Here is a 27,643-nt window from a genome sequence, read left to right on the forward strand (position 1 = left end):
AATCAGTCTGATTAAAACCAGCCCCCCTCTCCTCCCTGACGAGTGAAAGGAGAAGGGGCTGGTTTTAATCAGACTGCCTTTCATGAAATGTATGTACATGATATATATGATTTTTTTTTCATTACCTGTTAGTGACAACAACCCCCCCCCCCCTTTTCAATAGAGTTGTGGAGTAGATGTACAGCGAGGTGTTTTTTTTTTATTATACTATTTATTTTTTATTCTTTAACTTTATTGAAGCATAAAGAATTTTTCCTAAATTATCTTGGAATAGAATAATTTGTTCTTTATTAGCGTGCACCCCCCCCCCCCCCCCGCCCGCCGAGTACACGATTATCATCCCCTGAAGATGACAGAATCGATTTTGTTAGGAGTAAGCATTATTTTGGATCATAAAACACTTTTTGAGAGGGCTGTACAGCAAAATTGTTAACTTTAGAGGAAATAAAACATGTGAATAAATATTTCGGAAAGAATAGAGTTACTCAGGAACATTTCTTTAGATTGAAAATTTGACGCATGCGCTTTTTTATTTCCGGAATGAATCTCACCCGTCCCCGAGAAACATCCAAATTTTATTTGAATTCTAGGCTAGAAAGAAGAAGACAACGATAATTCTTCGAAATGTCAGTGTAATTATGCCTCTACATTGTTTTTTTTTAAATTTCGGAATATCTGGTTAAAAAAAATTAAATCGCCTATAGGCCGGTTTACACTATGCATCTTGAAGCATGCATCTTGGATGCATGTGTCAAGATTCACAGTGTAAAAGCCCCTTGTGTCAAATTAAATGGGTGTTGCATCTTGAACGATGGAATAGAACTTGTTCTATTCCGTGCTTCAAGATGCATGGAACTGACCAATGAAAAGAAAGGTCAGAGTTGATATTGAATCATAAACCTTATTTTTTTCATTTAGTTTCAAAAATAGCTTCCCAAGATACACAAAAACAGAAAATACTGATTAAAACTACAATTAGAAAAACTTATTTGATTATTATAATATAGAGGAATTTTTGTTTTGGAATAAATATGAATTATATCTTCCAAGAATTGTCATAAAAAGGAAATTAAGAATAATTTAAATTAAGAATAATTTGTTTTGCTAAAATAAATATGGAAATGAAATTTGAAGGTACTGTTATTTTTTTAAGGAGAGAAATTTCATCTTTACAAAGTATTCTAAAGATGCATGCATCAAGACACATAGTGTAAATAAGAAGATGCATGAGGCAAAATTGAAGCATGAGTTTAGATGCATGTGTCAAGATGCATAGTGTAAACCGGATTGTGTCGGTATAATAAAACAATTATGAAATGGGAACTCGAGAAAAAGCTAATTTATGGTTCCCATCGACAGGAAACTATTTGCCGCCGAAACTAATTTATGATTCCCCTCGTCAGGAAACCATTTCCCTCGGGGAACCATAAATTTGCTATTTCTCTCGTATATATTCTGTATAATATGAACAGTGCAGTGCGGTCAAGAAATCTCGAGTCTGTGGCGTTATATTATGTCGTCGGAAAGATCAGTTGATAGTTCGCCTGGGAAGGAAACTATTCGCGGCCGCGGGAAAACGTTTTCTCCCTCAAAGAAGCATAATTTGGTATTCCATCATACTCACTCCTTTACTGTATAACTATATAATGTGTATAAAATTGGAATAAGCATGTCTGAGATTTGCTGGAAAAATGTAGACAAGAACAAGAATAAATCAAATGAAAGCTTATGTTCCTGCTAAATGGAAAGATCCCATGATATGAAATACATTGCATACTAGATAAAGAAAAGACGACTTTACATTCTAAAATGTAAAATATCTTTCAACAAAAGACAAAAGACAAAAAAAAGATTTTTATGGTATGTACCGGTTGCAAACAAGTGAAAGCTTTTGTATTGATTTATCTGGAAAATAAATCACACGCAGTAATGGTGAAATTATACATAAATCCAGAGCCTTGAAACTGAATGTATTACATTTATAAGTTCTGTCCATAACATTAAATAGCATATGAAAAATGACCCCTTATATACACGTGATGGCACCTATCTGTGTGCGCAGGAAAAAAGAGGAGGTGCTGTTCTTACGTGAGTGGAATATTCGGAAATATGAGAGGTCGAAGCGCCTTTTTGTGCGGAGATGATATGTCCGTAGAAAAACTGCAACCCTAACTACTATTTAGGATAGAAAGTGATAATACCATTAGAACAGTTCAGCGAACGCCAACCTGGTTTACATCCAAACACACATTTACCGTCTCTGGGATCACATGCCCAGTTGATGCAGTTTTCGCTACAACGTTGGGAGCAGTTTTTGCCATACCAGTCTCTAGTGCAACCTTACAATATAATTGTACAAACAGTTACCTCAACACCGGTTGTGCATTATGAAAACAGAGAACAATTTTAAATCGCCAAATACAATGTCAACTGTGTATCACAGTAACTTAAAGTTAAAAAATTTAACTTAGAAATTGATGATGTTAGCCAAGACAAATGTATTAAACCCACTTTTATCGCATTTTGGTTCCAAATATCCATTCATACAGCCTTTTACACAGTGTCCATCAGTGCTATTACAATAAAGGCTGGTACGGCAAAATGTACTGCATGTTTTTGAACAGTTTTCTCCGTAAAATCCCATACTGCAAGCTTAAAGAAAAATTACCTTGTGTTAAAAAAATACAAATAAATATAGTTATGACTAATATTTAAGAAATTACGCTACACAGTCACTTGCAATTATATATATATATAATTACAATGTATGAACCTTCAATTTCATGTTAGCTTTGCAGTAACATTTCACTACATGCACGTTAATTACGATCATGTACAGAATGAATTTTCAAGCAATTAAAATCAACAAACTAAACGTATGATGCATTTCCAAAAAGCCCCAATCACACTATCTTGATTAGGTGTTGCAAACAATTCGTGTTGGCCTAAAGTACTTTATCGTTGGAGAGTGCATAAATGTTCACATTGTAATCTGATGAATCAGGGGCTTTCCCTGAATGCTTGGTAATGCCGACAAAATTCTTTTATCCTCAAGATTGTTTTGATGCTGCTCAAACATCTGAGAGGTTGTGACGATCAGATCGTAATATTACAGCACGTAATATATAATTTCCCGAACTGCGATTAGCTTAAATTAAGGTCAGGCAATGCGTTCCTAAGAAATCTGTTATGTATATCGTAATATATCAAAAAATATTTAAAACTATAATAATTTACCTTGTGATTGATTTCTTGTGACAGGTTTCTTATTGCCAGTAAAATTATTGATTTTGGCAATCAAAGTTATTTACAAAAGTATTATATAGACAATACCATCCTCTGGTATCTTGTAGAAATGCGTGATAAGGTTCCTCAATTTTTTGTGATTTAACTTTAAAAGTAGCATTATTTTAAGCAAAGTCTTCGAAGAAATCACATATTATTTAAGGCGTTATTAAGAAAGACTTGTAACAACAATTTAAAAAAAAAATCGATGTTATATAGAAAAATTTATTTATCATAGTTAAAAAGAAGGGCACTATTTGGAAAATATTGAAAATTGATGTTTGTATTCCAAAACAAGGAATAAAGCTCATATAAAATTAATATTCGTAACCCCTCATTCTTAACAGCTTCTCGACCTATTAGAAAATTGTCTCAAAAAGAAAAATCCTTGTACCGACAGAACTCAATTTCTGCATGTCTTAAACATAGCTAGCTATTAGAAGATATTTGCAGCAATAATCAGGTTTCTGATGTAGGCGAATCTGCTTTTTGAAATTTTTGCCGACCAATCAGATGAAACAAAAGAAAGCGATAGCTTCAAAAACCCCCTTTTCCCTGTCTGCCAATTCTTATGATATTAATATTGAATTTGAATACATTTGTAAATTAAAAACATTCACCTTTGTTTTTGTGAATACTTTTCAATTTCTAGACCTCCGTACATATACATACCTTGACTACAATGTGAACCTGTCCATCCCGGTTTACATCCATAGTGACACTCTCCATGTACATTATGACAGGATTTCATTTGGCAATGAAAGCTGCAACGTCTGGAGCAGTTTTCCCCATACCATCCCTCGTTGCAATCTTTTGAAATTAAATGTAAAAAAAAAAAAAGAAAAACAAGCATTGTGAAGTAATAAAAAGCAGTTCAAGTTTTTTTGTAGCTTTATAATGGTACATAAGTAAAATTTGAACATTTAAAGGTCGCCGTTTAAAGAACAAAAGTCAGAAAGTACAATATGGCCTGTGAATTTCTTAAAAAATAAATCATCGTTTTCTTGAAAACTATTTGTGGTTTCCATATCTACTCGACTTCGTCAATGCAGGGGTGGGTAGTTTTAGTCAAACCGGATAATGGTTTCTTCATCGTAACGGCTAAAACCTATAAGGGTTTTGACTTTTCCGGAATTTTTCACCGATTTTACAGATTCACTTTAAAATTTCAAGTGGGGCGCATTCCTCTCGGAAAAAAAATTCAAGTTTAAAATCAAATATTGGTATCTTACGCGTATTTTTCAACAAGTTTTTTTCTCCGAGAGGAATGCGCCCCATGTGTAAATTTAATATTTATGAATGTCGTTTGCTCAGCTGCGCATGCAGAAAGCAATTTACCTTTATATAATTCCATGTTAATAAAACCTAGCACGGCAAGGATTAAATCTTTCATAAGAAAGGTTACTGTAAATTATGTAAACACAACCATAAATCCCTTTTTTTTAGCATAAATGCATTATTTATGCGTGGTAAATAGGGTAGGCTAAACAGATTCTAATACAGCCTAGTTCTCAGTTCAATCCATTAAAAACATAAAAAATGAAGATGTTTTCTCGTTAGTGTATGCTTTCCACATCTGCATGTCTTTTGTGGACCACTGTTTACATGTTTACAGAAGCCCTCCAAAGTGACCAGGTTATAGCCATAAGGTTTATTTGCTTTGTTTTTTTTTTTTCTCAACATTTGACAAGTCGTCAATATTTTCTCGTGACGTCACAATGTACAGAAAATGACGTCAAAGTTTTTAGAGGCACCATCCCTTGATCTGCCTTTGATTTAGCGGCGTTCTTGCATTAGAAGTTTGCTAATATGCTGCTCTTGGAAGTATTCGTTCAACAAAGTATAGGTATTGCTAAAAAATACACAGTGTCGAAAATAGTTGAAAATGTTGAAAAGCAGAAAGATGACAGGGAAAAATGAAAATTCAACCTTGTCTAGTGATTGTCAATAAACACGCTGTATAGATTATTGAAAATAAATACATTTATTATTTCTTCTAAAAACTTTGCAAAGCCGATGATCGTGATAACATTTTGCTAAAACATGAGGATGATTACTTTGAGAAAAAGAATATTTTCACAAGTCCGTGCGTAAAATATCACGTGGTACCCTCTTTAGAGGTGTTCTTTGTTGGAGAATGTGTATGGAACACCGCTTACATATGAGGAATAAACATTAAACACAGTGTTCCCTACGCCTGTGCATCTAAAACTTGGGAGGTAAAAAATGTAAATGTATTTATTTATTTTAAGTCGTGTTCAGAGGAATTGTAAGTTTCTGTCATTTAGATTTTTACCACCCCCCTTCCTTACCAACGCACACATTAATTCTTGATCTATAGATCTATTATTTAACTGTGTGCGGATTATATAACTCATTCATTTGTTTATGAAATTTCCACCTTTTTGATTTGTAAATATTGAAATATATTAAAATATTTTAACTGCCATACTGAAAAATATTTCGTGTATCCTTTATATTTTCCAAAAAGCAGTGTCATCATTCACCCCATGCACACAGACAATCTTATAGATGCAGTGAATCAATCGAATTTCCTTTTCATTCACTGTCTTTTGTATTAGTGGAGTGACAAGACCATCAAAAAATTAAATTTAATGTACCACCCTACCCTACGGCTGATTTGTACTTTTTTGGTCAGATATATTATCAGGCAATAATTTTTGCCCGGTCGTAGAAAATTCTATGGTCAAAATTTAAAATAAAGGGAGATCAAAGATCAATGAATGAAATCTGACCATAATATTGTATATATAAAGAAAAGTTCAAGTAATTCATGAAAATAATGTGTATTTGTATATAGGAATTTTATTTATTCGATGAATATATTGATTTCATGGAAAAGGAACGAAAAAAATGAATAAGAATGCCCGTTTGTCTGTCTGTAAAATGAAAGGTTTCTCTTATTGTATTTTATTCAAACTAAAAGGTTTAATGCTAGTGTACCTTATTCTTTACGTACAATCACGTAATTTTTAGTACACAAAATAAAGAAAACTTAAAACAAGAAGAACAACGACACCCATCACCCCTAACCACCCCCACCACCCCTAAAAAAAAACGAAATATGACCATAAATTTCGCACTTTTTTAGATGTAATATTTTTATTTATCCTTTTTCATCTGATTCATTATTTTTTAAAGATATTGTTCAATGCTTTTTGAAAAGCTTTTTTAATAAAAATTCTTCTATAGGTCATCCTTGCTCTCACACTGAATTTCGGTACTCCGGTCTCATCCAAAGGACAGACAACAGAAAACTTAAAGTCTTAATATTATTCATTTCTCTGTCTACAAAGGCAATTTTTTTTATCAATGAATGTTGTGTATGATTTGAAAATTTACGTTGAATTTGGTGAAATTTTGAAAAAGCGTTTACTCATAAATTAAGCAGGTTATATCATAGAGATTTGGAGTTTTTAAAGATTTTAAACACGTATTGGTGTTAAAGTTGCAGTTCTTTGAAAAGGGGTGGAGTTAAATTAATGACGTAATACGTTTGCTAGAGCTGTAATTTCTATTCATTGGTTTTCATGAACATGCACGTACATGTATATCTTTATTGTTAACTTCAAGAATATGTTTCATTTGAAAACTATAAAAGTAGAAAATTTGTAAAAGAGCTACACTGTAAAAGTAATGATAGCCGATCCATAAAAAGATACTTAGGTGGGTACATAATAATTAGAACAGGGCAAAATGTTGATCAAGTGGCAATATTCACATTAAATATGTCGTGCGTGGCTTTTTTTCATCTGCTGACTGGAAATATCTTTGAATTTTGAAAAAAGGCTGATTGCCTAAATACTCACTAATCTTTGTCATTTCATCAGAAGTCCTGAAAAGAATGTTAATAACCCCTTGTTGTTTCTGTGGTTGGTTATAAAGTTACCGTATATATTATTATTATTATTATTATTATTATTATTATTATGTTTATTCAGGCAAAGAGTCAAATTCATTACAAATCATAACACAAATTACATTCCAAAATTAATTAGGGATCGCTTAAAAGTTCTAGCACATACATGTAGCTATCACATTAAAATGTGATATATGTGTCTTCTGTCTCCATTGAAATTTGTAAAATTAATATTAGACAATTAATTCTTGAGGCAAAACTGATAATTCTTTCTCAAAAGGAAAATATCGAAAAAGCTTTCTTATGACAGAACAAACCAGGAGTTTTCCAAGCAAAAACTTCAGTGGATTGCGTTTACGGTTCACTTTGATTCATATCTTCCTTTCTGGTACGTCTTTTCAAAAGACAAATAAGCAAAATACGATACCCCCGCTCATAAAGGATTATAGTAACAGAGTTGAATTTTTGTCAGTATGAACATGTAAATGAGGAAATGCGTAAACAAAATTATATGTATCTCTTAGTTTGAATAATGACAAATACCATGTTTTTGCTGTAGAGAACACTAAATATATTTCCGAAGGAAACATCAGATAGTTTCTGTAAAGTGATGGACAGTCCTTAAGATGAAATACTAAAATCATTTTTCTCTCTGTTTCATACTTGCGTTAATCTGTATTGCTTATGAAGTAGAAAGGCAATATCCAATCATGCAAGATACCTTGTTCAAACAAGAATGTGAAGGAAAAGTGACATGTTTGTCCTTTACGTTTTTTTTTTTAAATCGAAAAAGGAAAATTACTTTCAAATGCTCATTACTTTAAATTCAAACTGAATATTACCGTTATCTTATTAATAATAGAAGCCAATTTAATATATTTAACAATATTTTGATCGATGGAGTCACTGTCATAGACATAATGGGATTCTAAAATCCGTTCCCAGTTACACAAAACATTTTAAATCAAGAAGAATACACGACTTAGTGTGAGGATGTCTTTAAAAAAGTGCGGTTTATTTGTTTAGAAATCATTGTCTTATAAATCTTTCTAACGCTCAAGTAAACATTCGCTATTAATATTGGATGAAATAATTGTATTGAATATATTTTGTTGAAATTAACGCAGTTTCTATAACAAAACATAAGTTTTTTTTAAAAAAGGGGGGGGGGGCAAATAATATTCCTGATTTATGTTGCATTGTTAATTTAGATACCTGTAGCTATCTTATCACACACAAATAAGTCCTTTTTTAAAATTAATAATTAATCTTTGAAAAAGAATATAATCTTCAAGTAAAATTAATGACTTAAATACACCCCCCCCCCTTTTTCACTTTCATCACAAGTTAAAAAAAAATTTTGACTTGAGAAAACTCTACGACCGGGCGAAAACGCATGAGGAGGGACGTCTCTTTTATAAAATATAACTTTCAGCCGTAGGGTATGCCGGTCCATTAAACTCGAAAACTAAGCATCTTTTTCTAGGATTGTCACTCCACTATATAGCGTAATAACATGTTACCATTCTTCGCAATTTTTCTGTCTTTAAATGAAATTTAGAAGAAAAAGAACGATCAAATAAATTTTCACTTCGCAGTAGCATTGAGGTAGCGTATTATTGTTCCAAATATTGTTTTTTGTCCCCCGCTTTCGCGAAAGCGAGGGGACATTAAATCTCATTCGTATGTCCGTCCGTCTGTCCGTCCGTCACAAAAACTTTAACCTTGCCCATAACTTTTGATTTAGTGGAGCTATGATTTTCATATTTCATATGTGTATTTTTTGTGATAAGACCTTTCTTTGGGTACCACCAAATTTGACCTTTTGACCTTGACCTTGGAGTATGACCAACTTTTACTAAAAAATTCCAAACTTTTACTTTGGCCATACCTTTTGAATGGTAGGTACTAGGACTTTCATATTTCACATATCTATTTTTTGGGACAAGACCTTTCATTTGATACCAAAAAACTTTGACCTTTGGACCTTGACCTTGGAAATTTTCGTACTTATGAAAAAACTATAACCTTGACCATAAATTTTGAACGGTAAGGGCTATGGCTTTTATACTTCACATATTTTATTCCTGTAAGAAGACCTTTCATTGGATACCAAGAACTTTGACCTTTTAAACCTTGACCTTAGAGTTTTAAATGCTTTTTAAAAATTACAACCTTGGTCACAACTTTTGAACGGTAGATACAAGGACTTTTATATTTTACATATGTATTTTTTGTGGCAAGACCTTTCTTTGACATTTTGACCTTGACCTTGGAGATTTACGTACTTCTGAAAAAACTTTAACCTTCACCATAACTTTTAAACAGTAAGGGCTAGGGCTTTCGTACTTCACGTATGTAATCCTTGTGAGAAGTCCTTTCATTGCATACCAAGAACTTTGACCCTTTGACCTTGACCTTGAAGTTTTAACTACTTTTTAAGAACTTTAACCTTGGTCACAACTTTTGAATGGTAGAAACTAGGACTTTCATATTTCAAATATATGTATTCTTTGTGGCAAGACCTTTCATGGGATACCAATAACTTTGACCTTTTGACCTTGACCCTTATAAATAATATCTCGCCCACAAAGACACCGAAAGCGGGGGACCACAATTCTTTGAATTTGCTTGTTTAAATTTATTTTCACATATATGTTAACCAAAGATATATCGTTTTATGCTGAATTCAAGCAAAAGAAAAAAACCATCTTGACCTATTGAGAGCAATGTTTAAATTAGTAAATATTTTGTTGCGGAACATAATTTTTTCCAAAAAGACTGAATGGATGTCGCTCGCTAGCTGTTCGGGTTTTCCCCTGATGTCATAAAAAAGTAATAATACTAAACACCACTGCTGAATCCATAACGTATATACATGTATCTATTAAATAATTATTAATAATTAAAAGAGACAATGAGATAAAAAAAATAATGTGCATGGGCAAATATTAAATATTATGTAACTATTAATTACTGTACGCAGTACAGTTAAGGCAACATTTTCTATAAAAACTAACGGAATTCGATACATATATAATGTTTAACAGTTTTATTTTTGAATAAAGACACTCTAGTTAAAATAGCTATTTCTTATCTTGAAGAGTATGTCCATCGCTTTTCACATCGGTATTTTTGACATCATGTGACCCCCTGAAGTCATGTGGGCTCCGATTTTAGGTGAAGAAATGAGATGTCAAATTTAACCAAAAAGTGCAAGGGCAAGACAAACAAAAAATTAACTGCAAAATGTTTTATGTTGTCACTATGTATCTATACTTTCTCAAAAGTGATGCTCATTCAGTTAGTTTTTCGATATAATTAAGTTATTCAGCTAAAACAGACAGTAATGTATGAAAAACAGGATATTTTCCTAATTTCATCGCGAATTATAAATTAACTGAAGGATTACAAAGAAATGAGCATCATTTTTAAAAAAATATACAGTAAAATAAATAATTTAAAATAAAAACCTACTTTTTAGATTGTCGCCTTGCCCTTGCACTTTTTGATTAAAAATTGAAATCTTGGAAGAGTCAATCTAATTTTAGTTTTCAAACGCATCATTGACCCAGCATGGGAGATAACTCTTGAGAACTTGATATAGTTTGTTTACCTCGTAAATTTTAAATAAATATACATGCGGACAGGGCTGGACTCCTTTTTTTAACTTTATCAAACGGTATGCATAAAAATCGTTGACATTTCTTTCTTTTCTGTGTATTCGTTCTCCATATATTGTGTACATTAAACGTCTTTCAAACCTCCCGCATTTCCTCAATGATGTGTTTATACATGTAGTATATTACATACAAACAGGTCTAAATATTGCCGATATATTTAGGAGAACACAAATGGTTAATTAAAATATAGCCTTCATTAATAATTAATTATATATCTATTCCCCTCTCACACTACTGTACGCATAGGCGTCGGAACGGGGGTGGGGTGGGGGGTGGGGTGGGGATTAGCCTCTATACTTATTTGCAAATTATATACGTAATGTAGGCATTTGAATTTACCTTTTTTCTTTTGGTTAAGCCCACTCCCCCTTTCAATTAGCCCCCTTTCATTTGCTTCCGACGCCTATCGTACACAAACTTGTGTTCATATTTTTTTTTCTTTCTGCATACGAGATCATGTTCAGATCTACGATCGCTTTCAATCAGACGGTTATTCAGACCGCTTACTGGTAATTAAGGGATATAAACTAAGTTTTAAGTTTGAGGAACTAATGAGAAAGGATTGGGTTATACTCCTGTATTTGTCAAGGGGACAGCCATTTTATTCCGAGGGGAGGGGCTGGCAGATTTTAGAAATAAATACTTGCAGATCAGTGATCTCCGAGTTTTAAACATTTTTTTTTTCATGTTAGACTTTTCAATTAAGGGGAAAATAAATAAATAATCTGTCCTTCATTTTATTAATCGGAAATAAATATTAATCTGTCCTTCATTGACATGAAAATAAAAAAAAATCTGGAAAAACTCGCCTGCCCCCCCCCCCTTTCCCTCAGAATCAAATGGTGGTCCCCTATCCTATTTTGAATCAATTAGGGGGATAGCTAGTCTTCTGGGTTTTTTTCAAAAAAATATTATTAAAAAATAAATGAACACAATGCACATGCTGGAAATAAGATCTTTATGGACATTAGTACCATCCACACAAAATAGTATGCAAGTTAAGATTTTCAAATCTTAATGGCCTTTTCAACACATGAACAGTAAATAAATTAAAAAGTCAAATTATTTTGTTTATCTAGAAAATTTATTAAATAAACATTTCTTTTCAAATCCAATGATAGACTGTAGGCCTAGGAATGCTGGGCAGGTGCAAATTATTTCCATCACTTCATGTTCTTGTGGATAAAATGAATTCTGAAAATATGAGAAAATCAGGAAATACCATTATTGAAAGTAATTTGTGTTTTAAAAAATGAAATTAAAAAATGCATTGAAACATTTAACATAGAATGCATATACATGTACATATTTTCAATTCTTCTGTTAGTTTTATTATCAAAACTTTGTATGGTTTATAGCTAATATTGAGTATACCATTTTCCTTAAATGATAGATTAACTTCCTGTCTGAATAAATCCATTAGTCCACAGGAATAGCTATGCCTACAACACAATATTATGGAACGCCATCACTGCCTTATAGCATAAAACTATGCATTCATTATGTCAATCTATCATTACGTGATGTTAACATATATTTACGTTATGTCAATTTTTTATGGGGTGTTGTAAAAATATCTTTACATCATGTCAATGCTGCATTACATGGAGTGAACGCATTTTTCCATTATGTCAGCACTTTATAACTTGAAGTCCAAAGTTCATTATGTGAAGTGAAAATATGTTTACATTGTGTTAATACTTTATTACGTGAAATGAATGTATCATTATATTATTTCATTTCTTTAATATGCGAGGTCAAAATTGCATTACGTCAAGTTAATTTCATTTTACTTGTGTTCTATGATTAAATTTATCATTACGTTAAGTCAAAGTTCATTCCCTTTTGTGAGTGTATATTTCTATAATAACAAAGCATTATTACGTGATGTAAATGTATCTTTATTTTACGCCGAGGTCATCACAATGTTAGGTGAAAACATCTTACCTTTATGTCAGTGCTTTATTACGTGATGTAAAAAGGTTTATAACATAATGTGAACATATATTATGGAGACAGTCCCGGCGTCCCATATTATATCAACACTTTATTACATTATGTCAAAACTCCATTCCGTGATGTGGATATATAATTACGTTATGTCAAATCTTTCTTATATGATTTAAGAATATCTTTATATTGTGTTAACTCTTTATCATGTTGATTCAAATGTTCATTACGTGCTGTAAAATACATTTACATTATGTAAAAATTGATAACCGTGTTTTCATGACGGGGAAGGGGGGGGGGGGGGTTCTGATTAATTAGGACGAATTAGAGACACATTATATAAGGGGGGTGGGTGGGTCTGGCTTCCTCTTTTTTTCCGACATAACTTTATCATAGAAAATGTTCATTGAAGCGGATTGAAATTCCGCCCCACCTTTTTGCTGAAGTATGAGAATTTTTTTTAGGACTATCGAAGTTGGACCCCCCCCCCCTTTCACCCAAATAGGATTTTTGAGTTTGGACGTTATTTTTTTCCTGGCTGACAAACCTCCCCCAACTTTCAAAAACGATGCAACGTCACTGGAACTAGTCATTTTTCAACCATTCCAGGTCCAGAATTCTGTTACAAAATTCTACCAGTCCCTCACTGGTTCTTGAAAAGAGTAGCTATAGAGGGACGGTATGGTGTCTAAGTTGGGGACCAGGGGGTGAAAGCCTGGAAGCTCTCAGGCTTTAGCGTTTGTTTTTTTTTTTATATATAAAACGTTTCAACTTGTTTCAGTTAAACTTTATGTAAAACTAATGCAATGTCCTACAAAGTAAAACCAGTTGATTAATTTCATGCATATTTTGGTCACTATAGATGAGAGGGAGGGATCCCCTCTCTCCCCACCCACACATCGGTGCACGTATGAAATGCGATGCGTTTACACTTTTTTTTTTAAAGGAGGGTTGAAGACTGATAAAAAGCTTAGGACAGTGTTTTGTAGTTCGATCAGAAGTTTCGGACTTTTCAAAATAAAATGAAAAAAATTGCTGCATTACACATACTAATTGATTTGCGATAATTATGAGATTAAACGGCCATTGAATTTCGACGTTAAAAAAAAACAATCGTCAATAAAGATTCCACGGGAACATGATCCTATTTATAAATTTTAACCTGATATTTAATTAAGGAATTACTAAGTCTTGTGTATAATTTAATATTTGATATATTTAATTTAAATTATTTGCATGTTTAACATATTTGCATGTAATATTGAAAACACAAAACGAACTTTTAGGCATAACCTAAACCTTACGTCACACAATAAAGAGTTGAAATATTCTAAAATATACTGACAAGAGGCTAACCATTTTAGACACAATGTAAAGATACAATGGTATAACGTAATAATGATTTGTCAGAAAATTAGGGAAAATTGACATCATGTAATAGCTTCCCGTCGTCCTGTAGCATATTGATGACACAATGTAGTAAAGAATTGGCCACATGTGACAATTTGTTCAGATCATGTAATGAAATTCTGACATCGTGTTATATCGACTTGATATTGAATTAAAGGAAAATTCACATCATGTAATGAACTACTTAGACCAAATAGTAGAGAATGCACATAATGTAATAATGAGTTGAAATTATATACAAACATCTTTACACCACGTAAAATTGTTTTGACTTAATGTCATAAAGAGCTGATATAATGCAATGGAAGATTGGCGCAATGTAATTAAAGTGCGAATTAATGCCATAAAGACTAAACATAATGTAATGGAAAGTTGACATAACGCAATAGTAGTGTGTGTAAATGTCATAAAGAGTTGACATAATGTAATGAAAGATTGACACAATGCAATAGTAGTGTGGACTAATGTCATAAAGAGTTGACATAATATAATGGAAGGTTGACATAATGCAATAGTATTGTGGGTTAATGTCATAAAGAGTTGACATGATGTAATGAAAGATTGACACAATGCAATAGTAGTGTGAACTAATGTCATAAAGAGTTGACATAATATAATGGAAGGTTGACATAATGTAATAGTATTGTGGGTTAATGTCATAAAGAATTGACATAATGTAATGAAAGGTTGAGATAATGCAATAGTATTGTGGGTTTATATCATAAAGAGTTGACATAATGTAATGAAAGGTTGACACAATACAACAGTAGTGTGAGTAAATATCATAAAGAGTTGACATAATGTAATGGAAGGTTGACACAATGCAATAGCAGTGTGAGTAAATGTCATAAAGTGGTGACATAATGTAATGGAAGGATGACGCAATGCAATTGTTGTGTTCTGCTATAAGGCAGTGACGGCGTTCCATACAATATAATATGCAGTTATATGCTATGAAATTACTAAATATACATTGTAGAATAAAATGGAATTATATTTTACAAAAAACTATGCTACATTGTATACTGTAGTGAATTTATGTAATTCATATAAATGGAAAAAAAAATGTGTCACAAAACTTCTCTGGGAAAGTGAAACTTCTGACATTTAGTACAATAGTTATCGGAGTTTCTCCTTTACCAAAGTGAAAATAAATGTAAAGTACATGCAAACTTTAAAAATGTGAAATGCTTTAGAAGTATACATACCCTGTGGAGAAATGATGCATTTTTTATATATTCATTCTTTAAGCCTGATACTCTTGACAGCTACAATGATAAAAATATTATATAAATAATTTAATGTACATGTAATCTAAACAAAAAATGAATATTTTTTTCATTACTTTAGAAATTCTAGAAAATCACAACCATAGATCTGAAGTGGGGCTTCTATGTTTTCAACACAATGATACTGATTTTTTTTAAATTGTGTATACTGTATTTGTAATATGTCAAAAGACACCATAGCTTGTATAGGCCTAGTCACTAGTGAATCATTGACTGAAACAATGAAAACATCTCATTTAATTTATTTTAGTTTAAATTTTTGTTACTGATGACCTCCATTATTACACATATTGTCTCAAAGAAAATGAGCTAATTGACAGGAACTCAGTACATATTTAGTGCAATTAATTTTTAATAATTCTAAAAAGTGTGCAACTTAGTATGGGGGGGGGGGGTGGTTACACACAAGGCACTGCATTACAGTTTTTCACTGACTGTGATATGATGTGAAATGAACATGAGCACACTCGGGTTTTTTATGTTAACAAAAGCATGTCTACATATTGTAGATCTACACATGTACCTACATATGCGTATACATAGGAGCCTACCTGGCCTGGAATTTCAGTGCAGTGATGGATCTACGGAGCTGGTGCATATCGTCTCAGTTTTCTGCTATTTTCCGAAATAATGTCCTCATATTCTCGTAAAAGGAAGAAACAATGCCGTGTCTCTAATTTTATCCCTATTTTCTTTGAAGATTGTGTGGTTATTGCATTTAAATCCACTGCAAATCTCAGCTGATGTCGCCACGTTTTTAGATGTAAACAACATTCCGTGTCACCGAGTGCAAGCGCTTGGCTGAAGCCGAATGCAGACAAACGACACAATTAAAAGAGAATTATTTTAAAGACATGCTATTATATATAAGAGAAAATCACTAATTATTTTCTATTTCAACATGAAGATATTGCTGTTTATTACAAATTCTTGCAAATATCGGTAAATTGATATTTTGAGCACCATTTCCTTATATGGATCAATCAGGGCGGAGCAACTGTCATGACGTCAGACCTCATTATGACTTCATTACCATATTTTTTTCATGTGTTGCCTTAGGCTGTTTAAATTTAATTCTACGTTTAACGTCACATCTAAATTTCAAAACCTACGAGGGAGGGAGGAAAAAAATAAACAAACAAAATTTTCAAACAATTGTGAATTTATTCAAACTAACCTATTCACTACATTAAAAACATTACAATTAAGTAATGAAGAGCATTTAATTGATAAGACACCTAAGATAAATTTCCAAAGCAGATATTTTTCTAAGTATGTAAATCAGTTTGAGTCCTATTGTTAGCAAACAATGTATTCTAAGACTGAATGTGCAGGAAAGTGACTTTTATCTAGGCTTCAATTGTCCTTTGGATTTATACTGCCACACGTCCATGGTACTCTGGAGGCAAATGCTTCTTCTTATGGGAATAGTTGATCAATATCTTCAATTAAAATTATTGATGACAATATTTAAAACTGATCATGTTGAAATATCTCAAATTGAATTATGTTGTATTTTTTCTTAGTACTACATCTATAAGCATTAAGTTTTGAAAGTGTGAATACTAATATCTGGACCATAATGATAGCTGTTAGATTATTTTTAATACCTTGAATTCCACACTAAGGACAGGATTCTTCACGTCTTGGAATACCCCTACTTCTTTCCTTACTCTCCTTCACTTGAAAGGCCCTATCTTCGGTTAGCTTCTCCCTGCTCAAATGGTTAAGACAAGTACTATCTTTTCCAAAAATTGTAGCTATTTGTAGGTATATGAATTATGAAGAAATCAATTACTTTACTCATTACTGTTCCTTTCGATTTTTACAGAAATATTTTTAATATGAAACATATCAAATAAGATTTGAATGATGCTTTTCACTGTATATAGATCTTGGTTTTTTGACACACTTTCCACTCGGTAAAAAAGTTTTTCGATTCTCTCCAAAATACAATGAAAAGTTCAGCCAGTAGAATCACGAACTGAGAGTCTGTCACTGTCAGTTTGAACATGTGATTCGAAGACTGACAAAAAAATCAACAAACTAGACTTTGTCATTAACTTCAATCATAAAATCACCTTTTTTTACTTACATTTATGGTCCCAAACTCTTTAATTCACTAGTTTTCTTTAATAAGACACCAACTGCCTTTATCAAAGCACATTTTCTGTCACTACGGGAAGCAGAATTCAGTCGCTAATTGTAGAACCAAACCGGAACAGACATACGGAATTCCGAATTGTTTGTTTTTTTCAAAGACGAATTTCTCATAAACCTACGCGCGCGGGTGACGTTAAACGTAGTTTTAATTTTAAACAGCCTTAACTGTACTGCGTAATAAATTTGCAAAAGAAAATCATTTTACATTAATTCACTCTGAAAACGTTTGACGTTGTTGAAAAAACATGACGTCATTATGAACTTGTTAAAGTATCTTTGATTAAAATGAAGAAAAAAAACCTACTTAGGGTAGACGTAGGACCAAAAAAATTCATATTTGACAACTTTTAACCTTACTCTATCAAAATCCGTGAAAAACTCAAAATGCATAAAAACTGCTAAAAAGGTCCCTTTTCCCATGGGAGCAATCAATTGTGTGACCAGTACTATTTTCATTTTAACATTTAACATCCCCCGGGTTGCTTCGTTCCTGGACTTGGCTTTATATAATAATAATGATTGGATTTATATAGCGCTTTTCTAGCATAAATGCTACTCAAAGCGCTTTACAATACATACAGGTTGATTAAAATATCAAATGCATCAAGTTTATGTAATTTATTAATGAATTTATTATTCTTAAACATTATCAATGTCAATATATAATGAAACGTTAATTACAATGTATTTAATTATTTACGTGTACCGCGGTAAACACACGGGTGCTGAACGGACACGCTGTCATTTTCACTTGTACATGTACCTATGCTTGTTTACCCTCGACGTTATAATTTCAAATTAAGTTATCTTTTATTAACAAAATATGAAAGTACTATCTGTAAAATCAATTTTTGTGAAATTCTAATCAATTAATAAATATTTACCACTTTATTTATGAGAACTCAGAAGTGTTAAAATTCACGTCATTATGACGTTCCTTAAAATGTACGAAATTCGGTCATATACATTTGCTATTTTGAAGACCTCTTACGGAAAATATGAAAGAGATATTGAAAAAAGAAAGTTGGTTCGAAAAAATATACAGTCTGTAGATATGTCTAGAGGCAAAATTGTCCTATTTTGAAAACAGGCGAATTTGTGTACTTTCTGACTCAAGCTCTTTTTTTTTTTTTTTTTTGAAAAATATGCATGCGAGTTTTATTTTGATGTTCATGACTAGGTATATATTTGATATTAACTTCATGATAAACCTTTAATAATTGCATGCATGTGTAAGCAATCTCCCAAAAAATATTTTAATACAGTATTATTCTGTCTGATTGCAGTTGATTGATTGACATACTTTCCGAACAGGTGTTTCCCTGGTATCCGTCTTCACATCCTTCATTGCAAAATCCATTTACAGGAGAGCAGCTTTGACCTCGGCATTTGGTATTACAATTCTCAGAACAATTTTGGCCATGAGTACCTTCTGAACACGCTGAAAGAAACAAGTTAATATATACGTTTTATACATTTTTAAATGAAAGAATATAAGTACAATTATGCAAAAAAAAAAATATCCTTTCTGATATATTTTGATAAAAACGCTTTTCTTACAGGAATCATTTGAAAGTTTGTAAATAATTCACTTTGATGTTATAAAAATGCGAATCATACTTACAATTATTGCAAAGTGTTCCAACGTATCCAGGTGCACAACTTTCACATTTCCCACTTGCCTGGTCACATGGTAAGTTGTTTTTGCAATGACTGCTGCATTTATATACACAATTAGGTCCATACCATCCGTCCCGACATGCTTAAAATAAAACAAAAAGACAAAAAATATTAGTTTGTGAATCAAATTACATTCACAGTTATTTTAAATTTATTTTTGAATTGATAACTTTGTCATAATAAGAAACTTTAAGCATGGCCTTGAATTTTGAGACATTTAAGTTAACAATGACCATTACCAATTCTAGGACACAGCAGAAGAAAAAATAAATATGAACGTATCAAGGCTTTGCAAAGAAAACAGATCCAGTTTCAAAATTCTCCCAAATTCAATGATAAATTGTTAACCTTAGTTACTTTTATGTCTCTGGAAAACAAAATATCTAAATTCGAGAAATTTAATATTTCGTGGTGTTTTGGATTTTTTCTCCTTCTTCTAAACACTTTGACCTCCATACCTTGCTCATATAAATTCCACCCTGATTACAAAGTCTAGCAATGCATTCGGACTTAACGCTGATATACATGATTTGTATGTGTGTGCATTAAATTGCAAAAAAAGAAAACATTTATAGGTCTAGCAAAATAACCTTTGCTTAAAATGTAAAGGTAAATTAACATTTTAATCATGTTTTTGCCAGAAGAATAGACCAAATAAAACATTATATACCGTTCATCATCACACATTTTCAGATACATAATGCAGTCCATTACCAATAATCTTTAAAATGGAAAACATTCTTTCTTTTTGCAAGGTTTTTAAACAATAACTGTTCTATGATTTATTGATTAAATGAAACAAATTTCTAAAGCAGTTTCTTAAGTTGTGGTTAAGGAAGGTTACAAACCAGTATATGAGTGACCTCCATTAGCGTTTTAAACTTTATAAATAAAACCATTTTGGAAAAGGTTTGAGTTGTAAGGCTCCTTGCACTCGTACTAAACAAATTCCTGAACCTCAGATTTAATCTGCCCGAATCCTAAGTTCACTTGAGTGGAAATCGGATGCAAGTGAAATAGCTTTCTTAATATTGGTATTTTAATTTTCAGCTCAATATGAAACGATAGACTTACGTTGATCACAATTGGGTATCATCCCTCCTTCCTCGCATCCATGTTCGCATTTTCCACTTATATGATTACATGAAGCACCACCAAGACAATGACCTGTACACCTAGATTTACACTCCATACCATAGTATCCAAACATACAAGCTTATTGAATATAAAAAAAACTTCATTAAGTTGTTCCCCGGTATATTTAAAACTAGATTAGCCGAAGACTCCAGAAATTATTAAAAACTTTAAAAAGACAGAATCTTTATATATTTGTTAAAATTTACCAAGGCGAACAAATACCGTAGGGTTGGTAAAGTTTTTCAAATTTCTTCACTTATACATTGTATATTCATTTATATTTCAGATGGCAGTTTGATTTAATATTTAATTTGTAAATGGCCTTTTTAAAATTATGTCTCAGTTTATTTCCTAATCCATGCGCAGAAAATATGGAATATTACTTTTGTTACAGAAATCCCCCATCCAGCCCGCTTTACAACCAAGACAGGTTCCGTTTCTTATATGACATCGTTTGTCCTGGCATTGTGAAGGGCATGCAAAATCACAGTTTTGACCATAAAGTCCATCTTTTTGACAACCTTGTAATACAGAAAAAATGTTTGTATGAAAAATATAAAAAATACAAAGGGCTTAATTAGTGTAGTTTGTTCTAATAGATAGATTTAGTTGTAAAATATTACCATTCACACTGACTTCACATAACTCTGTTATAACAGTTGTTGTCTGGTAACCGGTGGGATATGAAATCTTATTTCTTTCATTGTAAAATGTAACATAACGTCCATGAATGGAACAGATATTGATAAAATCCAACGGAGGTAATTCTGGTCCGTCTTTGTAACACAAGTAGCTGTTCTGTATGTCTGTTGTATTAGACACATATAGAGAAAACCCCGCCAATCGTCCTCTTTGACGATCATCTAAAAATTTATCTTTAAATATGTCTAAATGTGTTACACGTACATTTACACGTTTTTCATCAGTAAATCATAATATATTTTTAACATGTTTTTTATTTCGAGTTTACTGAGACATCTAAAAATAGGAGAAACTAAATACTCAAAAACTAGACTAAGTTTTCAAATTAAATTGAGTACTTAGAATCTTAAATTTGACCTTTGTGGAAAAATTGTTTACTACAGCGTATCAAGCCTATATTTTTAAATAGAATTTAATAAAATATATTTTTGTTTTAAAATGGGCCATTTGCAAAAATCAGTTCTTCGATACATTACGTCAGTCTAGATCCTATTGAAAGAAAGCCCAGATTTAAAGTTTGGAAACGTCTTTTAACGATATTATCAAAACAAGACAGGCAAAATAGAATTTTGAGAATAAATGCAAATAGAAAAAAATAACCTTCCCTTTAGATTTTAGGCAAACAAATTATGACTAGTTTCATTATAATTTGAAATTGTCACCTTGTATTTGTTGATTTGGTACTAGGTAATCATTGAATTGGTATTTATATTCAACATCAAGTATATGTAATGAATGAGGGTTTCGATTGTATTAGAGGCCAAAACTAATTCAACAAATTAATTCATCCTTTAACCTTGAAGCTGAGCAAATTGATTGCGAATTACATTAATATGACTATTATCTTCCTAAGAAACTTTAAAAAATGATCGAAAAATCCAAAAACATCCTTTTTAATATTCATCATATGTAATCACTACATACAGTATTCTTGTCCGAAATCTCTAAACTGTATCCTGATACTGTAGATACTCTTAATGTCTCCGAGGTCTACTCTCCACCACACCGTTTTGTGTGAAGAGGTCGTACCGAACGTGTCAGTTCTCATACAGGTACTGATGTCTCCATCAACTGCGTTGTTTGCTGCATAAAAGTAGCAATTTTGTGGAGGACATATCCACGTTGAACTCTGTATAGAATGCTTTCCCTCTGATAAATTATCTATAAGATGCAGAAATATTCAATCCAATGCAGTTAAATATATCTATAATAGAAAAAAGTGTTTGTAATTAAGAAAAGTCTTTCCGTTATTTATGTGGTTTTATGCCTTTTCCTAGCCACAATGCTCGAGTGTGCAATGTGGCCACGAGCCTCCTTTTTATAAATTTATCATTCATTATATTAAAATACTTAAACAAGTATTTGAATCTTTTAGAGCTAAATACTGGTTAACCCTATTTTTGTCCCCCGCTTGAAAAGTGGGGGATATTAATTTGGGTTTGTCCGTCCGTCCGTCCGTCCGTCTTTCTGTCTGTCTGTAACGCTTTCGTTTCCACACGATATCTCGAGAACCCTTTGAGCTTTTGCAATGAAATTTAGCATAGCAACTCCCTATGGACAAAAGAAGACCCCTATTGATTTTGAGGTCAAAAGGTTAAAGTTCAAGGTCGTAAATTTATACAATCTGTCTGTGTGTAACACTATCATTTCCGGGCGACATTTCAAGAAGATTTTGAGCTTATGCAATATAATTTTATATCAAAACTCCCTAGGACCTCTCTCACCCCTCTCAAAGTGCCCGCCCCGTTTGTTTTATTAGTATTTATAGTATTACATGTCGCTATTTTTAGCACAGGGACATGAGGAGAGTTATTGCGTATAAAACAGGTTCTCGGCGGACTTTATGTTCTTATTACATATATTAGAACTGTTTAATAAAGGCTAAATAAATCAAACACCATGGATTGTGTAAAATTTTGAGAATACCGAACATGAATATATACAGGTATGTGACTTCAGTTCTGCATAATTTATACTTGACTGCATGTGAAAGCGATTCCGTGGTCTAGAGGTATGTCTCTCGCTTCACATGTGAGAGGTCGCGGGATCGAATCTCGATCGATCCTTTTTTTTTATTAAAAATACTTTTCTTTCTTTTTTTTTACAAAATGATAGTATTCAGCATGTGAAATGAAAAATTTATGAGGTTATACAATCATCATTACAGTGTGATAAATATTCCATATAAAAAGAATCTTCTACACACATGATAAAGAATAAGCAATCAAATCTTTATATGCATATTGACATACCTACCTACCTACCTAGTCCTTATTATGCCCGTGGGCACATAGGGCAAGCACTAGATTTCTCCACTTCTCTCTATCTTTAGCATTACTTTCTAACTCTCCCCACGTTAGCTTGTGGTCTCTCATTTCTTTTTCAACGGTCCTTCGCCAGGTGTTCTTTGGCCGACCAGGTTTCCTCTTCCCTTCCGGTGTCCATCTAAGGGCTACTTTGGTGATGCATTCGGCTGGTTTCCTCAACACATGCCCTATCCATCGCCATCTCCTTTTTGTCAACAAAGTTCGCATATTGTCTGTGTTGGCCTTCTCATGTAGTTCCACATTTGTAATTTTGTTTGGCCAGAAAATCCTCATGATCTTTCTGAGGCAACCATTGTGGAAACTAGATAGTTTGCATATGTCTCCTTCTGTCATTCTCCAGCATTCTGACCCATAGAGTAGGACAGACAGTACGCAGCTGTTATATATTCTCATTTCTGTCCTTCTACTTATGTCGCTTGTTTTCCAGATGTTCTTGAGGCTGATGAAGGCACCTCTGGCTTTACTTAATCTGGCCTTTATATCTTTGTCTGCACCCCCATCGGATGTTACTATGCAGCCAAGATAGGTAAATGTTGTTGTGTTGCCCAAGTCGTTTCCATCAACCTGTATTCTTGCTGGTTGTATGATGTTTAATGACATAACTTCAGTTTTCCTGGTATTGATTTTTAGTCCAATTTTTTCTGCATTTCTCTGTAATTTTGATGTTTTACTTTGCATATGCTTTTCCAGATGTGATAGTAGGGCCAAGTCATCTGCGTAGTCTAGGTCTTCAAGATTGGTAAAGAGTGTCCATCTTATTCCTGTGTTATTTCCATCTAGGGTTGATTTCATTACCCAGTCAATTGCTATTATAAAAAGGAAAGCTGACATCACACATCCCTGCCTCACGCCAGATTTTACTATGAAGCATGCATCTGATGAGCTGCCTACAGAGCAATTAAACTCCACGTAAAAAGCTTTTATCAGTTCTACTATCTTTGATGGTATTCCATAATGTCTTAAGATCTTCCATAGACTTTCCCTGTGGATACTGTCAAAGGCTTTTTTGAAATCTATAAAGTTTATTATAAGCTGCCTTTGCCACTCTGTACATTGCTCTATAATATTTCGCAGGGTAAACACCTGGTCGCAACAACTTTTCCCTTTCCTAAAACCTGTTTGTTCTTGTCTTAGTTTGGCATCTATTGCAGTTTTAATCCTGTCAATAATTATTCTGCTGAAAATCTTACTCTGTATTGATAGTAATGTGATGCCCCTCCAGTTATCGCAGTTAGTAAGATCTCCCTTCTTTGGCACTTTAATGATATTTCCTTTGTCGTTGGTATTGTATTACTATTCCAGATCTTTGTGAATAATGAGTGTAAGATGTCTGCTGCAAGGTATGGGTCTGCTTTGAATAGCTCTGCTGGCAATTGGTCATTTCCAGATGCTTTGTTGTTCTTAAGGGCTGTTATTGCTTTGAGTATTTCAGCTTTAGATGGTACCTCTGTTTCAATTTCTAAGTCAGTGTCAGCTTCCGGTATGTGTGCCAGTTCGTTAGGCTCCGGGCGATTCAACACTTCTTCAAAATGTTCTCTCCATCTTTCATCTTGTTCCCTTTCGGATGTAATGAGGTTGCCTTGCTTGTCTTTCACAGGCATGTTTGTTTTTCTTTTCTTTCCACTCAACTTTTTTGTTATTTGATATAGATCTCCCATTCTTTGTTCAGAAGCAGCTTTCTCAGCTTCTCTTGCTATGCCTGCTATAAAACTGTTACGATCTTTCTTTGTTGCTTTCTTCACATCTCTATTGCAGTTGGAATATTGCTCTCTTTTATTCTTTCAGAGTGGGTGTTACATAGCTTAGTTTTAAGGTCTTTCCTTCTGTCAATGATATTCCAAGTATCTGGTGTAATCTACTCCTTATGCACTTGCCTCTTAAACCCTAGACACTTCTTGCTTGATTCACTGAACAGGTTGCAGATTTCACTCCAGTGTTCGTCAACCGCTTCAGTATCAACATCACCACATTGAAAGGCTTGAAATCTGTTCTTTAGCTCTAATCTAAAATCTTGCCTCACTTTATTTTCTCTCAGCTTGCTTGTATCTATTCGCCTGATGTTGCTTTTTGGCGCTACCTTCATCAGCTTAAGCTTTATGCTGGCAGTAACAAGGTGGTGATCACTTCCAACATCAACCCCACGCTTCACTCTTACATCCTGTAAAGATCTTTTCCATTGATGGCAATATGGTCAATTTGGTTTTTATCTCTCCCTCCAGGTGACACTCATGTAAGTTTGTGTATCTCTTTATGTTGGAACAGTGTTCCACCAATGACTAAGTTGTTGTTTCCACAGAATTCTGTGAAGTATTCACCGTTCTCATTCATACTTCCACAGCCATTCCTCCCCATTGACATACATGTATTTTATTTGCTTCAGTATACATGTATATATATACTTTTAATAATTCTACAAATTCAGTCAGGGGGATCCGACTTTTTCCCTAAGCGGGGGACACGAATTCTCTGAATTAGCTTGTTCAGATCTAATTTACACAAAATAAAAAGGACTTACCATATCCGTGTATTGATAATATATTTAAAAGGAACAACACGATAAGATACCCCATTTCCAAACCGTTAAAAGCCTTTACAACAAGGAAATATACTACTATATCAAGGATATATCTGTCCGTGCATTTGATAAGTTTATGTATGTTTAAAAGGAAATTTTTAAGTTTCTTTTGTATGTTCAACACTGTAATTGCATTCAATAAAAACATAAATTTTAAAGCAGTATACATGTTTATCATTATTTTAATAAACGTGTAAATAAAAGAATTATATACAGTTTTACATATCTAAACATAAATCTGTGCTACTGTACTAATCGTTATCGTGGATATTTTAAAATATCTGATGTTTAAGCGTGTTCCTTTAAGATAAAAAGACAAATCCCACTGGTCGATTTTTTTTCTTGGTCAATGTTTTATCTAAATAAAACACAATCTTTTTAAATTAAGTTGTAACAAGAATTCAAAGAATTGTGGTCCCCCGCTTTCGGGGTCTTTGTGGGTGAGATGTCAAATATAAACGCCCTATCATATGTCATTAATAAATTATCAAAGTTGATTTATATGTTGATGACCTGTATATGGCAACAAAGCGAAGATTAAACTTTTTTTAAATGTAAATTAAATATATTGGTACTCAAATTTAAAAAGTAGATCAAACTGCAAGGTCAAGGTAAAAGGGTCAAAGTTCTTGGTATCCAGTGAAAGGTCTTTTCACAAGGATTACTTAGGTGAAGAATGAAGGCCCTAGCCCTTACCATTCAAAAGTTATGGCCAAGGTTATATCTTTTAAAAAGTAGGTCAAACTCCAAGATCAATGTCAAAGGGTGCAAGTGCTTGATATCAAATGAAAGGTTTTGTCACAAGGATTAAATATATGAGGTATGAAAACCCTAGCCCTTACCCTTCACAAAAGTTATGGCCAAGGTTAATTTTTTCAAAAAGTGGGCCAAACTCCAAGGTCAAGGTCAGAAGGTCAAAGTTCTTGTTATCCCATGAAAGGACTTCTCTCACGAATTATATATATGAAGTATGAAAGCCCTAGTCCTTACCGTTTTAAAGTTATGGCCAAAGTTAATGTTTTTTCATAAGAACAGAAATCTCCAAGGTCAAGGTCAAAACGTCAAAGTTCTTGATATCCAATGAAAGGTCTTGCCACAAACAATATATATGTGAACTATAAAAGTCCTAGTATCTACCATTCAAAAGTGATGCCCAAAATAAAAAAAATAAAAATAAAATTTTAGTGTAAAAGTGAGTCAAACTCCAAGGTCAAAAGGTCAAATTTGGTGGTACCCAAAGAAAAGTCTTGTCACAAGGAATACACGTGTGAAATATGAAAGTCATAGGTCCACTCAATCAAAAGTTATGGGCAAGGTTAAAGTTTTTGTGACGGACGGACGGACAGACAGACAGACTGACAGACAGACAGACAAATAAGATTTAATGTCCCCACGCTTTCGCGAAAGCGGGGGACAAAAAGGCAATTTACATTAAAGACAGGCCAAGTTACTTTTACTAAACCTGCTTTATAAAACATTTTGGCGAAAACCCGACTAAAATCGGTACTGCCGTTTCAAAGATAATCAATATTGAACGTCTGCATTTGCACCTGTGAAAACGA

General features: G+C 32.9%; 1 protein-coding gene and 1 long non-coding RNA gene across 2 annotated transcripts; both read right to left on the reverse strand.

Moving 5' to 3' along the window:
• Positions 1 to 1,873: 1,873 nt before the first annotated feature.
• Positions 1,874 to 26,115, reverse strand: LOC134277255 (multiple epidermal growth factor-like domains protein 10). Its single transcript, XM_062759573.1, has 10 exons — positions 26,022 to 26,115; positions 22,104 to 22,340; positions 21,101 to 21,340; positions 20,861 to 20,998; positions 20,415 to 20,555; positions 19,285 to 19,422; positions 18,964 to 19,101; positions 3,958 to 4,095; positions 2,512 to 2,652; positions 1,874 to 2,339 (listed from the first exon to the last, which is right to left on the reverse strand). Exons 1-10 carry the CDS (start codon positions 26,074 to 26,076, stop codon positions 2,176 to 2,178), a joined length of 1,530 nt encoding a protein of 509 aa, XP_062615557.1. The 5' UTR covers positions 26,077 to 26,115; the 3' UTR covers positions 1,874 to 2,175.
• Positions 11,597 to 16,303, reverse strand: LOC134277256 (uncharacterized). The gene is made up of 4 exons (XR_009994219.1): positions 16,049 to 16,303; positions 15,417 to 15,476; positions 12,223 to 12,290; positions 11,597 to 12,042 (listed from the first exon to the last, which is right to left on the reverse strand). It is a non-coding gene; the product is annotated as an uncharacterized LOC134277256 (long non-coding RNA).
• Positions 26,116 to 27,643: the final 1,528 nt, after the last annotated feature.

Source organism: Saccostrea cucullata, unplaced genomic scaffold (genome assembly GCF_032062105.1).
Source record: "Saccostrea cucullata isolate Sc308-1 unplaced genomic scaffold, CSIRO_AGI_Scuc_v1 ctg338, whole genome shotgun sequence".
NCBI classification, from domain to species: domain Eukaryota; kingdom Metazoa; phylum Mollusca; class Bivalvia; order Ostreida; family Ostreidae; genus Saccostrea; species Saccostrea cuccullata.

Bases quoted from the DNA above. Each gene is read 5' to 3' on its own strand.
- LOC134277255 (XM_062759573.1), bottom strand. From the start codon at position 26,076: ATGGGGTATCTTATCGTGTTGTTCCTTTTAAATATATTATCAATACAC. The intron at 20,556-20,860 runs GTAATATTCCAT...ATATTCAATAAG, and splicing joins GGGGGATTTCTGTAACAAAA to CTTGTATGTTTGGATACTAT. The intron at 4,096-18,963 runs GTATGTCAATCA...TAATTTCAAAAG, and splicing joins GGGAAACACCTGTTCGGAAA to ATTGCAACGAGGGATGGTAT.